The following is an 18213-nucleotide window of genomic DNA, read 5'->3' as shown; positions in this document are numbered from 1 at the left end:
CACACACACACACACACACACACACACACACACACACACACACACACACCGCAAGATAGTGTTTAACAAAAGCAGAAGTAACATTTCAGGTCTCTCTGTGTGTTGCAGATTTGCAAACCAAAAGAGAAGTGGACACATTAAGAAGCTGTTTTCTTTTTTTTTTAATCTTCCTGTGAATTTCAAGTATGTGCTAAAATGAGAGAGATAAACGGCGAGAGAGAAAGGCGTGCTCAGTTGGGTAGAGCTCTTATCGTTTGTTGTGGTAAGTGTTGCAAAAAAGACAAAGGTGGGGATGAGTGTTCAGGCAAAAAACTAAAAAAGGTATTTTGAGTCGCACGATAAACTTTACAGTGTGAACTGTGCCATTTCCTCATAATTCACTGTTTCACTGTGAATTACGGACCAGTGTGCTAATTTTAAATTGTCTACTGCCAGTGAGACCTCAGCTCTGTCTGCTAAATAAATAACATAAGAGTTCAGAGTGGTAATGACACCAAGTGTTTGTGGTTGGGTAGGAGGATGTTCCGAAGTATTTTTGTGACAACTTCCTGGTATTTTTAACCACAACTTTTACAGTTTTTTTAACCGTTAATACGATCATGAAATCATTAATTACTTATTAAAATGAGATCACWGATCTCTTMTGCAATGGAGGCCTGATGTTTTTGGATAGTGGGAGGAAACCAGAGTACCAKAAGACATCTGGCACAAATAYRTGGAGAAAGGTCCAAAAYGGGGATYGAATCCAGGACCTTTTTTGCTGTGAGGCAACTGTACTAAGCGCTATTCCGTCATGCTGCCAAAATAAAAGGATATAAAACGTGGTAAAAATGCCAGGTTGTACAATTCAACTGAAGAAAAAAAGAGGGACAATATAAAAACAATAAGGTTAAATGCGTGTGCACATGCTGAAGCTAATACTTCAGTTTGAAGCATTTCTTCACTTTTTTATAGCCATCAGACCTGTTGAGAATACATCTTCCAATAATAACAGTTGAAAACTGAACAKCCCTTCAAACTGAACGTGATCTGGGAGGAGAATCACTGGAGGGCAAGAATTTGACAGCAATTGCCCGTGTTGGGTTCAAGAGTCTTGTCAGAAGCATGTGGGAAAATGTATTTTGGGCTGATGAACAAAAGGTAGGTATGAACAAAGGTGAAACATGAARAGATCATTATGCCCTTTGTGAAACATAGTGGTGGTAGCATYATGATGTGGGCTTGCTTGTCTTCACCTAGAACTGAGGTTCTGGTCGAGGTAGATGGTTCCAACACCACTTTTTCTCAAACCAAATATGAACACTTCAGTTTGGGTACTCACTGATGCAGAGTACTWATACTGAGTACTTACTGAGTTAGAACCTAAATATTACACAATGACTTTAAAAATACATTTATTTTATTTATAACAAGGTGGCTCTCCTTCCTTATAGACCTACAGCTCCCCTGACTGGATCAAATCAAATATACAGCCTCATTTATACGGTTGAAACATTTTTTTTAAATAAATAAAAACAAGATTTTCTTTCAACTTGTATAAATTACATAAAACGGACAAACATTTCAGTTGAAATGGAAACTAACACATTCAGTGGAGTATTGACACCAGTATCCTGATATAAATATGGGGATACTGTTCTGGGTATTGGGGCATTTTGTACAAGTATTTGTACTCGCAATACTTTAAAACGTTTGTATCAGTACGGACAGCACTAACTAAGGCCATGTCAAAACCAACAAAATAGTTTTGGWATGAATGATCTTGGCAGAGTCTAGACCAGGAGTGTCTAATCTCGGYCCTCGAGGGCCATTGTCCTGCGTGCTTTAGAGGTTTCTCTGTTCCAACTCACCTGATTTGAATAAATGAGTGATTAACAGGCTTATGCTGAACTTGAGGAGGTCAATCAATCACTGAATCAGATGTGTTGGAGCAGGGAATCAAACAAAACAAGGTAGCATCCCTCCAGGACTAGGATTGAATACACCTGGTCTTAAACAYTTGATGCCATTCGATTGATATTTATAGAAAAAACAATTAAACTTTTAGGTTTTACATAATCTTTAATATATATTTTTTGTGCCCACAGTGTGAAGCCAAAACTCTTCCATGTTCTCCAAGTCTTCTTGATGTTCCACACGTGCGATCAGAGCATCATGTTGGGACCTCCAGAGCCCAGCCCAGAGGTTGAGGAGTGGCTGTCTACCCTTCACCTGTCTCAGTACAGCCCACTTTTCCAGCAGGGAGGCTATCACACTCTAGAAAACTGCAAGGGCCTCACAGATGAGCGACTCCTGGAGCTTGAAGTGCTGCCAACAGGCCACCGGAGGCGTATCCTTCGAAGTTTGGAAGCACTAGGTGTGAAGCAGCTGAGTGGAGAAGAAGGTGAAGATGAGGAAGGTTTGGACAGAGGTCAAAGGAAGCCAATGCTGTACCCAAGGCACATTTTCATGGACAAGAAACGGGTGGCATCATACCAGCACAACCAGACAAAAGCGATAAGGGAATATGGTTCAGAAGGAAGCCAGAGCTTACCTGCAGGAGCTGGACTGTCAGGAGACCAAGACAAGCTTCCAGACAGACAACGTGCTTTTCCTCCCATCCCGGCTCCACGTAACCTCCAGTCCGTTAAGACATCGGTGCAGACACAAATCTGTGCACCCGCCTCAAAGCTCTCGAGTAGCAGCAGCGAATCCCTTTCTGCATCGGAAATGCTCTCAGATTTGGAGGCTTCTTCAGAGGAACACTTAAGTTCTGTTGGTGAAGTCCCCCTCCCGGCACTAGATGAGGACAGAGAGGGTTTCCACGGCCAAATGATTGACAACTCGATATATGAGACACAGGCATCTGTAAAAAACCCTGTAGGTTTTCGAATCACTCGCTCCTACGTGTTAAGGCACCGACCTGTTCCTGAAATCCCCATTCCAACTTCTGGGCCACTTCAGGAGAGGTACTTTTGATTAGAGTTAAAGTTTGGAGAAATCTGTTATTTTTATTTATTTATTTTTTGTTGAGTTGTTGCATGTAAAAACAAAAACTAGTTATGTTCTGCCTATACATCACAACTGTGTAGCAAACTTGATTGTGAGGACTATGACATGTTTGGCTCGAGTTTCTGAGTAAATCTCTATACAGCAGCAAGACAGCAGGAGCCTTAAAAAAATCCAGAGTAAAACAAAGTTGGTGGTTTTTTATCCAGGCCAGTTGATATTAGCCTAAAGTGACGTATAACTCAATCAGTTTTAAAGATATTAGACAAAAATTAGGTGTTGCAGTCACTGAGTGTCATTCTCAAAACATAGTCTGACCGTGCACCACATGTTTGCTTTAAACTTTAGCATCTCCCAATGGTGTGAATTCTCTTGATCTGTTAGCAAAGTATCCAATGAACCACTTTATAGATTTTAGTGGAACTTTCCAAAAGTAATTATTGGCTGTACATCTAAAACTTAACAAATTTAGGAGTCAACACAGTTCAAAATGGTCACTATGGCTAATTGATCTTAGCTAATAGTAATAATTTAGTTATAATAATAACAAAAAATGTTTATAATGTAAGCAGATTTACTGATTTTGAGGTGGTTTGTGAGTATAATTTGTCATGATAAAATTTGCTGGATGATGAATTTTCTCTGAAATTATTCAAATATTTGTAAACAATAATATTGTATTGTTTGGACACCATTTAAAACTATTGTCTTATTGTATTGTATAAGTCCGACCAGCCAATTTCAGATATGACTGATACCGATTTATTTATATATTTTTTCAATATCTAATGCTGTCAGATGTTATAAAATCACAATACACCTTCAATGTTCCAATCTTGTTTTATGGAAAAACATTGAACAATACCCTTGAAACAAAACAAACTTGTTGTAACTAGACATTAGGTAGTGCTCATAGCAGAAAAAAAGAGGATGATGTTCAGATTTTTGTGGGGGTAGATGGTAGGGCTGTGTATTGGCAAGAATTTGGCGATACAATACATATCATAACAGAGGGGTCACGATACGATATATCCTGATATATTGCGATATTGTAAGCAAGGCGATATATTGCGATATAATGTGATTTTTTTGTCCAAAAATTCTATTAAATAAAAACCTCTTGCTGAAGAAAAAAGAAAAGCTAATGTTTACTTACAATGCTAATGCTACCCTTACTCTCTGGCGCTCAAGAGGTAGAGGAGYCAAATGGCTGGCTCACTGCTGCCAACTAATGGCCAGAGGCTGAACTACAACATAAAAATGAATGGTTGGCAAAAAGTTTGACATTTTAAACCTTAATAAAAAATCGATACAGGGCTTTAGAATATCGATACAGTATCGGGAAATGAAATATCGCAATATTTCAGTATATCGATATTTTCTTACACCCCTAGTAGATGGGTAGATGAGAAGCTGATCTTTTCCATTGATCTTAAGCATCGGCCTATCTCCCAAAATTAGGGAAATCGGGGCCGATTCATCAGTACACCCCTAATGTATACATACAGTCCTTTTCCTACTTAGTATGATTAGATCTTCATTCAATCTCTGTCATGAATGACAGCGGGCGATGTGCATTCTGTCTGAATGCTAGACTATTAACTCATAATAATGTGACATACAGTACAGACCAAAAGTTTGGACACACCTTCTAATTCAAAGAGTTTTCTTTATTTTCAAGCTCATCAAGAGGCTGCCAAGAGTGTGCGAAGCAGTAATCAAAGCAAAAGGTGGCTACTTTGAAGAACCTATAATATGCATATTTTCGGTTGTTTCACACTGTTTTGTTAAGTATATAATTCTACATGTGTTAATTCATAGTTTTGATGCCTTCAGTATGAATCTACAATTTTCATAGTCATGAAAATAAAGAAAAATCTTTGAATAAGACGGTGTGTCCAAACTTCTGGTCTGTAATGTATTTTAAAAGTAAGTAAAGTTTATTTACATGGCACCTTTCATAGATATACAATTACAAAGGGCTTCACAATGAAAAGCAAGAAAATATAATAAATTTAAGCATCACAAAAACATTGCACTCATACAGAAGCACAAGTAAAAACCAGGTAAGCTCTTTGCTTATGTTTTGCAGCAACTTAAAGTTTGAGCTATTCCTCTAAATTCCTTAATGCCGTTTTCGTAGGAATAAAGCAAAATAAATGAAAGCAGTCGGAGGTGAAAAGAAATCATGCTGGGTTGAAATATACGCCATATATTTTTTTCTTCAGTTTTTCTCTTTAGGAGAAATCAATCCCATTCATTGTGCTACTTTGTTGGATCTTTGAATCGTGAAACTAAGTTTGAGAGTTCCACAGTGTTGAAGGTCTTCATGCTTATATGGTGTTAACTGTTTTTCCTCTTGTGCTGCACCGCTGGTTGTAATCCACTGATTTTTATTTTTTTTATATATATTTTTTTCTTCTGCTTGTTCCTCAGGAGTGCACAAACAACCAGCCCTGAACACCTAACCAGCTCAGAGCGTCCCACCGGTGCGAACAGCGCTCAGAAAGGTATACACCRACTTTCAGCTGCCTCGCCCTTTATCTCTGCCATGAATATTTCATACGGTGGTGGAGGCAGCCGTGCTGTTGTTTGCCGAATGAAAGCGGGAGGACAGGAGATGAGGGGTGGTGCGTGGTTGGGGCGTTCGGAGGCTGCGTTGTCGTGGGAGAAGCGCTCATCTCACTGGGCATATGCTCTCTCACATCCCCCCATTCYTTGGGGAGACCCTCGGTATATGTATTCTTGTCGCGCGGATTTTCAAAGTTTTTTTTTTTTTTTTTTAGAAGTTGTTTAACTTTCCGAACAACACACGGACTTGTAGTACAACTGGTGCAAATGCGGTTTTGAATTCTTCCCTTGCTGTATTTATTGAGCTCAGTCAGAGGTGCTCTGCTGGGATTGAACAAAACCTTACCACGACAAAAAGCACGTGATAACCGTGAATTGTTTCGGGGCAATTTTTGATGACACGTGATGCTATCCCTTAGACTGAGTCATCAAATTTTACTCCCATTTTTTTTTTGTTTTAATCAGAACATGCCTTCATTTTCTTGTTTTTGTCTTCCCCTTGTTTTCCCCCCCTCATTGTTATGTGTACCTTTACTGCATTGCTGTGGTCTCCTGGCAGGCCTTGTTTTGCCAACCTTTTTCCTCTGTGTGGAGCAAGATAGGCAGCAAGAACAGACAGAAAGGCAAGACAGTGAAGTGGGTTGGGAGGAACGAAGAAAAGATAAATGCAAAACAGGCTGAGGGAGAYGGAAGAGGAGCAGAAGCCAAGGAGGTCCCCGAGCAGGGACGCAGGGAGCTCGAGCCTCGACTAGCAAGTTTAAAATTCCCCTCACAGCACGTTCTGGCAAGGCGTAATTTGACATATGATTTCACCCGAACACATTTGAAGAGTTTATTCCAAGATGAGATTCCGAGGACGCAGGGAAAAAAAAATATGTGCAATGTTGTCTCACACAATGATTGTTGTAGTCAGTCAAGACTTTCTGCTGAAGGCTGACAAAAAATTATCTCCACTATTTTCTTTCTTTTTTTTATTTGTCTTCCCCCGCATATAAAATCTCATTCAGGAAACAGTTTTCTGTCCGGTACTCTTCTCAGCAGCCCTTCAGCGCTATAAGCCTTTTGATTTAGCGACACACATACATAAATCCTGAACGGCTGACTGTACATACTCGGCTCGGTTTAGACAGGGTTTTTGGGATTATTGTTAATTTAGTGTTTGTGTCCTGTGAGGATGACAATGGAATTCTAAAAAAGGTGGGCAAATAATAATAAAAAACTTGTGTAATGGCATATTTACATTGATTTTGGAGATTTTTTTTCCTCCCTTTTTTGTTTTTCAGCTGCTCCCTTCTTTAGGGGCGACCACAGCGAGCCAACTAGCATTTGGCAAAATTTTGGTAGTAACTGAGCAAAAATTAAAAAAACGTTTCGGTTCTTTTAAAGTTCACATTTTTATTTAAAAAATGAAAAAAAAAAATGTTTGGCAGCTTGTCAGACAAGTATGGGGCACCAAGTGTAAAATAAAATTTTCAGTATTTTCAATTGCCATATTGTGTTGTTAGAAGCGGTAGTAGCGGTTAGCACTTCAACGCTAGCCACTGCTAATGCTTCTAATGCTGCTGAAGATTGTATTTAAAATAAAAAAAATTAAAATGTTTTTATTAATATCAATGTGAATGGTACCTGTGGTCCAGTAGTTTGAAGTGCAGCTCAAACACCCAGCCGCAGCTTCAAGGTTGATGTCTTGTAGGAAAGCGTTAGCAGCGTTAGCAGCGTTAGCAGCATTAGCAGTAGTAGTGGTTCTTATTGTCTCAGGATGATGACATCCTAACATGAGCCGAGCTCGATCAGCAAAGGCTGTGTTTCATTCTGGAAATACTTACAGTGTATGTAAACTTCAACTTTTAACTTCAACATTTAAGATTCAACTTATACTTTAGATGTAGGATTTGATATTTACACATTTTTCAACATTTAAAATTTGACATTTAGTCAAAATTAGCAAACTGTAAGAAAAGTGAGCTAAATAACAAAGTGTTAGTGGATCTAAATAATGAAAATTCATTAGTGACTTTTTAAAAACATTTTATCTTACATTTGGCACCCCATAACCAAGACTCTGAAAAAAAAAAAATACATATATAGATGCCTTTATTCTCATCTTGGCTATCGCTGGACAAGGTGTTTCTTTGGACTGAGGGGGTGAGAGGATTTAAATATTGTCAGCGCAGCATTTATGCATTTATTTTTCTTTTTAAATTTAGAAACCCGCAGACTGAACAAATAATTAGATGACTAATATAGATTCACGTCACAGCTGTTTTTTTTTTTTTCTCTAAACGCAACTTGGACTCATGTTTATAAACAAGTGTTCAACATTAATAAAATGACTTGCAACTTATTGACCCAGAAGGCTTTAATGCTTCATTCAGAACAAATCTCCTCTCCAGCTCGGAGCTGACGGCTGCGTCGAGCGCTGCTACCCAGACCGCCTCTTGACAGAGTCTGGCCACGAGCAGATAAAGAAGCATCTGAGAGAAACAAAAGCAGATGCCAGACATGAAGCCAGTGAGGAGAAAGAGTGGAACAGACAGGAACAGAGTACAGTGGCGTCCGGCGGCCCTCGGAGAGACTTGCAAGTGGCCTGAGGGTCAGCTGATAGAAGATGATTGATGCTCGCTATCTGCCCACCATGCTGGTCCATGGAGAGGGGCCACAGTATTGGAGTGCATTCTATCATCAAGTGTACTGACCTCTTCTTACAGCTTACAAAACTGAGTACATGCCCTTCTGTAATGGCCCACATTGTTTTGCCGCAATTCTACAATGCTTAAAAAATTATACATTTCCATCTGGACTGGTCTGTTCATTTGTCTGTTTTATGTCTTTTGTCTCGCGGCATCTTTAGGTTTCAATCTTTGTACCGTCGGAGTGCGTATCTGTCCGTCTACGAGTGTCTGTCTACGTGTACGCCTTGCCCCGTGGTGGACACTTTTGGCCCTCACAATCCTCACGAGGGGCTACTGTCATTTTTCACTGTGACAGGAAGCGTCCTACGCAGCGTCGCTCCTGGTCTCCAGACTAATAGCGTCTGGCTCTAGTCTTTCTTCTCCCCCCTCCCCTCGTCCCCGCTTCCACCGACCACAGTTCCTGCAGGAACGAAAGCAGAGAAAACAGCGTTGGCATCGGCCCGGGTTTTCTTTGAGACAGACTCGGGAAGATCACACTCCCATTAGCGCATGGAAGAGGGCCGAGGCGGAGAGATAGACATGCTAAGGCAAAATTTAATTGGTTTGTGCCTGCATGGATCAAGGACTGACACATTTATTCAGATCAATGAGTTGGTTTAATGAAAGAGCACTGTAACATCTAAGTGATTTGGATTTTTAACCGGAACAATCCAGTTAAGTTGCTCACTTTCAAGCACTGTGTTAAGTTGTATTTTCCAAGTTTCAGCTCCAACAAAACCACTGATGTGTGTGAGTTTTTTTTTTCTTTCTTCCACCCCTGTTCTTTATAGCTCCACTTCAAAGAACCTTGACACCTATCGCTCCCTACGGAGAAATATTCCTCTTCAACAACCCCGAACCTGCTCCGGTAAGACAACACACCCTCCCACTCATGGGCAGCAACAAGCGGCACAAGAGGAACCAGCTTTTCTCAGATCTTCAGCACTATCTTTCGCTGTTTCAGCCACAGTCGAACCTAACTTCCTCCTGTGTTAATGATGTCACAGCCAACACACAGCAGAGTAGAAAATGTGCTTGTTTCGGTTTGCCCCCAGAGGTTAATTGAAATGTCACTTCGCTGCTAAAGTTAACATAGTTTAGTGCGGCAACTTGATAACGGTGTCCAACTGAAAGATGGACACTTTCCCTTTCGTCTGATGCTAATCTCTTCTGTGTTTTGTAGGAACAAGGTGCTAAAGAAGGGCTGCAGAGCGGGTTTAAGGCCAAGATGAAACAGAAGAAAAAAAGGTATTGTAYGCTGTTGCAACACTGGTCTTCCACTTTATGTAAATATCAACACGAATTCAAATGTTCCTACAAAAATTGCTTTTATGTTCCTGCCATCACAGCATGCAGCCATTGCTGAACATGCTAATGATTCACAGTTAAAACATTTGTTTGCCAAACAAGTTGCACCAGTGCTCATTAGTTACTTATTAATTAGTGAAACTAATTATTTTCAAACAAATGGATCAGTTTGACATTTAGGGAAACGCAACTTTTGACCTTGTTGAGATTCAGATGTGACAATCAATGCAACCATCAGCGTTTGTAAGCTAATTAAGAAGCCAGAGCCAAGAGGTGATTAGTTCAGCTTAGTTTTTGTGGAGCAGGGRAATGTGAGGATGTTTTAAGTCTAAAATTTACCTTATGAAATGTGAAAAAAAATAACGTTTTAGCAGGAGACTTGCACTGTTTCTGACTGGAAAAACAGCCTGTGATAATGAAATTTAATCAAATCTTTGTATTTATTTATTTATTTATTGATTTATGATGCTTATATTGTCATTGTACAGAGCAAAATGAAATTACATTTAAGAACAACCATTCAAGAAGACAATTTAACAGAATATTTCAATTTTATTGTAGCATTTCTTTGTTTATTGCCCTAAAAACACAATATGGTGCTCATCACAAGTCCTTGTCTTAATCTAGTGCTAAACAAGCTAGCATAGAGTCTCTGTCCCCTTCATCCATCCATCCATCCATCCATCCATCCATCCATCCATCCATCCATCCATCCATCTATCCATCCATCCATCCATCCATCCCTTCTTTTTAAATTCTACGTCACAATGGAGCTGGTACTTATGTACGCAATTTTCCGACTTTGTACTATTTTTTATCTCCCTTTCTGAATAAACTAGAGATCTTTTTAAACAAACTTGGGAAATAAAAACAACAGCAAACTTTGTATTCTTCAGACCTGGATGGTGTCAATTACTAATAAAAATATCAATCAAAATAGGCCTGTATTTCAGCAACTGATCAGGCAGTTTACCTCTTTATTTCTCTGTTTGCATTTTTACAAACATTGTATTTAGCAAACACTTTTCACCTTAATATATGTTTAAAAACTCACGTTTTCTATTGCTCTCATGCAGAAAAAAGTCCGGAGAAAAAGASTGTCCCCCAAGCTTGACTGTGCCAGACACAGATGAATACTCCACGGTGGACTTGYTGCCTCAGACCGTTTTGGACCGAAGTTTGTCCTCAGCTCCTGATGCTGTTGCTGTTGGTTCAAYGACTTCTGGTCCTAAAGAGGACTCTTTAGTCATGGTGGACTGCGACCTTTACTCTCAGCGTTCAGATGTTTTGATGAGCGACCCTAAAAGAGTACAGCCTGAAATTTCTCCTTATGCTTGTTTCTATGGAGCCCCCAAACACCAAGTGCTCAAAGTGGGCTGGCTGGACAAGCTGTCTCCTCAAGGGTAAGTTTGACTGCATGTTTTTGTGTGGAGTACTTTAAATAGTCCTACATTTCAATCAGTTTAGTGGAACAAGAATAACTCATTCAAATCTGAATGAAAATGTGCTCAATTACAAAAATAAAAATAAGCTGAACAGATAAAACTACTGTCCGATCTCACAAGAGCTGTGTTCATGAGATAATTCAAAAAGCTTTAAGTTTTTGAAAGATTTAAGGCACCCGAAATTCATTCTTATTGGTTTTTTGGGGGGGTCTTTTTGGGGTCAAACCACCAATAAAAGTAATAGCACACGTCACGTGACCAAGCCAGTCGTTTTGAAGTTGTTGACCGAGTAAAATGATATAAAGGTAGAGATCCTGACCAACCCTAATAAGATTTAAGTCACTGTATTGTTGTTTTTGATTGGGCCCAAATTGCCCCTAAAGTCTTTAGTGGCAGGAAATTCAGGACAATTTTTATTCACGTTTTAAGAAACCCTATCTTTAAGAGAAAATTTAATGCTCTCTCCTGCTACCTTGTGTGCCAGTTATCTTAATATTTTCAACTGACTGTAGCACAAACAGATGCAGATCAGCATATTTTGCTTTGACATATTATGAGAAGAGGAAAGAAGAAGGGTGTTAACCTTGTGGTCCTGAGAAGTTTGCTTTGATTTAGTTTTAGTCTTCTTGGGGAAAACTAGATTTTCTTTCCGGAATGCCTGTGTACCACAAACATCAGCGTTACGGGGATGCTGAGCTATCAATCATAAATTAGCTTTTTATGGTCTCTTTTATCACCCAATTTGCATGGGTTTGGCAAACTGCCCCGGGGACGTTGAATATTCAAACGGAACGTGGCCATTTGTTTTGATTATGAGAATCGGCAGCTGTTGATGCGGCTCATGACGAGAACGAATCTGTGGCAATCGCGATCAAACTGAACTCAACATTTGCACCTGTTTCTACAGAAATTGTGTCTTTCAACGGAGGTGGGTGAGATTTGATGGCGACAGTCTGGCCTACTACAACAATGATAAGGTAAGTGCAGAAACACACACACTAACAGCCACCGGAAGCTGAAAATGGCATGTCATCATTCCAAAAAACAATCAAAGACTGTATTCTTGCTGCTCACGTTAGCAAAGCCCCTCTTCTCCCATCCGAACACTCTGCACTGAGAGCAWCGAAGCCAAGTCCTAAGTGTCCCCTCTTCTTTCTAATCCTTCTCATTGTCAATGCCATTATCCTGGCAGAGGTAGAAATAGGGGGCAAGGACGGAGTAAGAAGCGTGACGGTCCAACACTCTGCGCCCACCCAACCATACAGTAAAGTACATTAACGTTGGCACCTGACCAGACCGCTTGAAAAGAACAATGGAGGGGTGGGGTTGAGTCGAGGAAGGACTCTCGTCTCTTATTTTCTTCATCAGCATTTCTCCTTTGTGCCTACCCTTCTTTACTCTCCCTCTGTATGACAGCTGAGTTTGAAGTTTGGCCTCCCTCAGTGGAAGGGGAGGGGGACGATGGAGGCRAGGTAGGGTGAGAGTCGAGATGCTGCAAAAGAAGACACTTTTAGTTGGGGACTTAAACACAAGGCAGATGATATTTTAGTGTCTACGTTTTTAGACTGAGTTTTTCTTTCTTTCGTAAACTGATCGAAATGTTCAAAGCGACTGCAGGAAGCCGGTTAGAAATGCAGCTCACCGAAGTGTTTCGAAATGTTTATGAAGGTCTACAGTTTTCTTGCTTGATTCGCAGCCTTGTTGCAWGAAAATTAAAACACGTTCAAACAAATCGCAGAGAGATTTTCTCTCAAGTCCCAGAGATAATCACAGATGTCTCAARCCAGTTTCCTTGTACCTTTTCGACTCTTCAGAAGTGTAGCATGCTAGCTCACCTGACGCAAACACTCTCAAAATGCATTGAAATTGCAAAGGAAAATTTGCGKTATTTCTCAAGATTGTGAGTCGCCAACTAGTTTTCAACATTTGAAACTGAGTGAAATTCTAAACTTAGTGCACCTCTTACTGGAGGAGTGGTTTGATCAGAGGTGTAAAGTAACAAAATACAAATACTTTAATTTACATAAGTAGAAATTTTGGTTTTACTCGGTCGATTAGCRTAACTGTGCTAGCCACTAATAGTGGAACTAGCTTCTTATTTAGCATATTAGCTTTTTTGTTACCTTTGGAAACCATTAGCRGACCGATTAGCTTTTGCTTAATTAGGTTCCAATACTTTTAAGTCTACTAATAATTCACACGTTTAAAATTTCTAATTTTATGCTATTCATCCCAAATTAAATAAAATCTATCCCCCTCTTAAAATCAGTGCTAGACATAATCATGCATGTAGCTTCTTTAGCAGCTAAACTTCAAAATACGAGCGTCAAATAGTAATTTTTTTTATTTTGTATGTAAATATTGTTAAATGTTTAGTTTCTATATATTGCAGAGAAAGTATTCTATTTTTGTAGGATTAATTTCAAACAATATTTATAAAAATACAAAGTGCTTTTATTTTGAWAGGGGTATGTGTGACAGGCTGAGTGGCAGTCATCTTCTAGCATCAGCTTCCAGTAGTTCTGTAATCTGTTTACTGTAGAGCTAATATTTTTGTTTAGCAGATTAGTTAGGGTTAATTAGCTGTGCCCTCCTCTGTCTGTGCATTACTATATTTTTCAGCTAACTATTTGTCTACTCCTTACTGTAATTATCTGTACTTTCTACTYCTTACATTTTAAAAATAGCCTYGTTACTCCTCTTTCATTTTGACTTGTTTACATTCCAGCTTGTTATTGTTAAACCCCTCCACCAAAAAGAAACCTATCCTGATATATGGCACCTTTCGAAAAGAGYGAAACTATCCAGCTGAAATAGGAAGCCTAGTGCATCCTAAATWTATCAACACTAACATTTTTATTCAACRTTATAGTCATAGTGGCCTTGAGAAAAATGTGCAAGAAATGTCAKWTAGTTTTACRATGTTTACTCAAGTAATATTCTTAAAGGAGACYAACTTTTAYCAARGTAATTTTATGGTGAGATACTTGTACTTTCACTCAAGTAWCACTTTAAGATACTTTATACAAGACTGAGTTTGGGTTTGTCGTATTAGAGTTGGAGTGATGGACGAGGACTGTGCAGCTGGAAAGGACTAGTTAATTTGAGGCTGATGAGGCAGCACACGCAGTGCTATCATGTTCTGGAGCACTGACAGAACAGCTTGTTGGAGAAGCAACAGAACAAACAACATAAAAGCCAAATGTTGGTTGCAAACCAAGGCAGAGGTGGTAACGTTCGCTACAGCGCAGGCTGGAGAGACGGAATCTTGTTTGGCTTAATCAGAAAAACCAGATGCGGGGGGAAAACAAACAGATTGGCTAGCTGGAGCCGCAGCAGATGTAGAGCTTTTGTTTTGAAGATTCCTCGAAGCGTTCATGGCCAGATGAAATGGCAGTGGTTCTCTTTCCTGCTTCCAAAAGCTGTTTTTATTTTCTGTTTCATTTTTCTCTCCACTGTGGTTTACAGTCAGTGTTTGACCATGCATGAGGAAGGGGCATGAAAACTTGACCTTATAAGCCACTATGTTTCCTAAATCGGGCATCTGTTGCTTTTTGATCAGACTTACAATCCCTGCAGCATTTTATGACTTTTTATGACTAAATGTGGGCATCTATCAACTTAATATTCTTTTATCTTGTATGGTTTTATGTTTGATGCCCAAAATGAGGGCACAAGACCTCCAGTTCTAGGATTAATGAATGGCATTAAAACTCATTTTTATAACAATGTAGTCTATTCACAGTCCTTTCCCAAAATATTTCTGCATAAATCTTGTATTCTCAAAGCAGTCTAATGTGTTTTAGGTCTATGCTCTCTCTAATGACTATTTGATGTGTTTTGCAGAGAGAACAAACACATTTGTTTGCCTGGGTGTGGGTTTGTGGTGTGTGTGTGTGAGAGAGGTGACCTCATACCCCCTTCCTCTTAGGGCCAGCTCGCTTTTACTGCAGCAGCATCGCACAACATCCCGATCAATGATGTGGGACCTGTCTAATGCCCGCTCGTTAATCACCTACTAATTATAGCCCTCCGTGGTCTCTCGCCGCCTCCGTCTCTCCGTCTTTCCCCTCGTTTTCTGTTTCCATTACATTTGTTACTTTATTTATCAGGACATGCTTCGTCGACAGGCGGGGCGGGACCGACCGGGAGGCCGGCGAGTCAGCACTTTGACACTGTCGGCGTACTCACTATGGTGTTTGGAGAGATGAAAGCCTGCTTTTATTTGTGTGTGTGTGTGTGTGTGTGCTGAGACTTTTTTAAAGGCTTCCCAAGTCTTGCCAATGTGAGTCTCCCCTCTGAGACCGGAGAAAGCTTCATCATATTTGAGGTGAAGGGAAAGGTTGAGTACAATCTGTCTGTCATCCCTGCTTTGTGTGGCCAGCCGAGGCCCCGCACCCCCCCCCCCACTCTTCTACCCATTGAGCCGAGAGCGGAGGTAGACATTGATTACAAGGATTTCTCGCTGCACTGTTCTCCAGTCTGCCAGAAACTGAAATAGTAGCTGATTGTTCTTCCCYAACACAATATATTTTGTTTCTCTTATTATTGTCGTGTTGTCAGAGCTGCAGACTCTACAGCTACGGCTTCAAAATTATGTGCTTATCGCTTCACTGAACTTAGTTGTATATGTAGACTACAGTGGTCATAGCTTGGCTAGATTTTGTATTATTATTTTTTAAAATTTTCTACAGCTGATTACCTGAAGGGGTGAATAACTATTTTATAAAACTATCTAGTAAATGGGTGACAGTTCAGGGTTTATAGAATATGTAAACATTTGCTATTGATTAAAACACTGACAGGTTCCATCCATCCACCCACCCGCCCAATCCAAGTTGGGTCTCAGGGGCTCAAGGGCTTGAGCAGCGAGGCCCAGACCTCTCTTTCCCCAGCCATGTCTTTCAGCTATTCTGGGAGGATTATAAGGCTTTCCCAGACCAGTCGAGAGACATAGTCTATCCACTTTGTCCTGGGTAAATGGTACAAGTACTGTACTTACCGTAAATAGCGCCTTTCTCCCAAAACAAACAAACAAACAAACAAACCAACAGGTTGCCTTCAGACCTAGGCCTCCCTTGAAAAAGAGATCTGCGATCTCAACGGGATTTGCCTGGTTAAATAATGGTAAATAAAATAAATAAAATTTCTATCCAATCAGGATACCCAAAGCACTTTACAGTACAATCTGTTCTCTTATTTACCCATCCACACATCCAGCACTCTGCTACATATCTCTACAAAGCTAACCTAGTAGAGTGAAAAGCGGGGGAATCGAACCAACACTCATTGGAAGACGACTCCCCTAACCACTCAGCCACAGTCACGCTGGGGTCTCCTCCCAGTCGGACATGCCTGAAGCATCTCACTTGGGAGGTGTCCAGGAGGCATCCCRTGACCACTTGGCTGTGGCTGAGTTACAGCAGTCCGTCCGCCAATGAGAGAGTTGATAGTTCAACTCCAACACTGTTCAATCACATGTCAAAGTGTCTTTGGGCAAGACGCTGAACCCCCACTGCCTCTGGTGTGTGTCCTATCAGTGTATGAATGTGGTTTAGCTAACCATTTCACCATTACTGCCAACCTACCTCCATTGTGAATGCTTCGCTAATCTTTGTTTTCTTTACTATTGAACTTGCACCACATTTTCTCTCCCGCATTCATTATGTTTTTGTGTATTATTGTATATTTTGACCTGCATTGACCTTGTGTTTGATTTACAATTTTAGAAATTAATTCCTGATTTGGTGTTTCAATTTTCATTGCTTATGTGTAATTATGTTTTTTTGTTCCATTTTATTCTTTTCACCATTTTTATACTGTTAATGATTGTACAGCACTTTGTGAATATATTTCTGTGAAAGGTGCTTTATAAATAAAACTTTACTTACCTACTTATTTAAATYGCAGACTAGTCTCTATAGATTGATTTATTTTGATTTGATTTTTTTTCTAGACTGAGTAAAATTTAGTTCCTTGAAGGAATACGAATCACATTGCAATAAATAATTAGAGCTCAGAGTATGTGTTGGGGATGACTGTTATAGCTACATTGATTTGTAACTCAATATTTTTGTGCTTATTTTAGTCAGGCTTTTCAACCATTTTGGGTTGGGTTGACTCCAGAAGTCTATCAGTTATAGATGTACAGTTTAATATCTGTTGAATGGTCCAGAAGATATTTTGCTAACAGACACAGACATTTGGATTATTGCCTTCCTTTCATAATGGCAGTCAAAGATGCCACAATGAAAGCTGTGATAAGTGTAGAATCTGAACAAATTTACTACAAGCTGCATTAATTGTGGTTTTAGTCAAGGGAACTGTTGGCTGATCAGGTTATCTTTCTCATGTTCTTCTGCTCTCTGTTCACAACAAAACAAAACAAAACAAAAGTCTTTAACATTCTCGCACTGCTCCTCTTCCCTCAACTTTCAACACCCTAAAAGCTCCGCTGTAGTCTGAAATCCTGGTGGATCTGTCAGCTCCAGACAAAACTAATCGGACTTAATCGCAGCCACAGCTCGAAAGGTCTCTGTCCGTTGTGATGTCATCAAAGGGGTAGCGGAGGTGGCGTGGGAGAGTGGCGAGAACCTCGGTCTCACTTCTCCCTCTCTGCAGCACCATCTCCGATCCGTCTGATCAATCCCACCTTTCGCCCGATTTCGTCAAYGCWGGGATTGACTTCGGAGAAAGCTTTGGTCCTGAGATGGAGTCTTTAGGGGGCTGATGTAGTGTCGTGTTTGTGTGTGTGTGAGGGTGGGGGGAAGCCAGGCTTTATTGGTGGTGGAGCAGGAAGTGAGCGATGGGATGGGGCTGAGAAGKAAGAATAAGGATAGACAGAGGACGAAAGGGGAGATAAGGTTTTAGTATCAGGGATCATTTTCTTGGTGTCTGTCTAGATGATCTTACAGTATTATCATCAGTCTCTTCTCTGGAACAACGAGTTGAAGCTTTCTGTAACTTTTCAAATGTTGAGTGTCATTTTGTTTAACAAAACCCTGCAGACAATTCATTAGAGTAAGGACGATGATTCTGAATGTGTAGTCCAGTAGAAATATAGAGCTGGATCAGTTTCTTGAGTTTAATTWGGGTTTTCAATTTGAACATGTTAAACAAGTCACAACACATGATTTCTGACACGGCTGAACATTTTGATATTTAAATGGTCCCACAAAGCAAAACTGGTCTGGCCCAGTTCTGGCCTACACAATACTCAGCTCAGAAAC

At 40.1% G+C, this 18213-nt stretch overlaps 1 protein-coding gene across 1 annotated transcript in view; it reads left to right on the top strand.

The window, feature by feature from the left end:
• Window positions 1-18213, top strand: part of LOC106524545 (arf-GAP with Rho-GAP domain, ANK repeat and PH domain-containing protein 2) — a gene marked incomplete at its 3' end in the record, with an annotated part of 46329 nt that overhangs the window by 4927 nt on the left and 23189 nt on the right. Inside the window, 6 exon segments of the mRNA XM_014018387.1 lie at window positions 2088-2948; window positions 5425-5498; window positions 9023-9099; window positions 9415-9479; window positions 10616-10942; window positions 11892-11961. Coding sequence (XP_013873841.1) covers window positions 2088-2948; window positions 5425-5498; window positions 9023-9099; window positions 9415-9479; window positions 10616-10942; window positions 11892-11961 — 1474 coding nt within the window.

The sequence above is a fragment of the Austrofundulus limnaeus genome, unplaced genomic scaffold (genome assembly GCF_001266775.1).
Source record: "Austrofundulus limnaeus strain Quisiro unplaced genomic scaffold, Austrofundulus_limnaeus-1.0 Scaffold191, whole genome shotgun sequence".
Taxonomy (NCBI): domain Eukaryota; kingdom Metazoa; phylum Chordata; class Actinopteri; order Cyprinodontiformes; family Rivulidae; genus Austrofundulus; species Austrofundulus limnaeus.
Note: the sequence above shows the minus strand (reverse complement) of the source record. Positions and strands in the feature narration are given on the sequence as shown.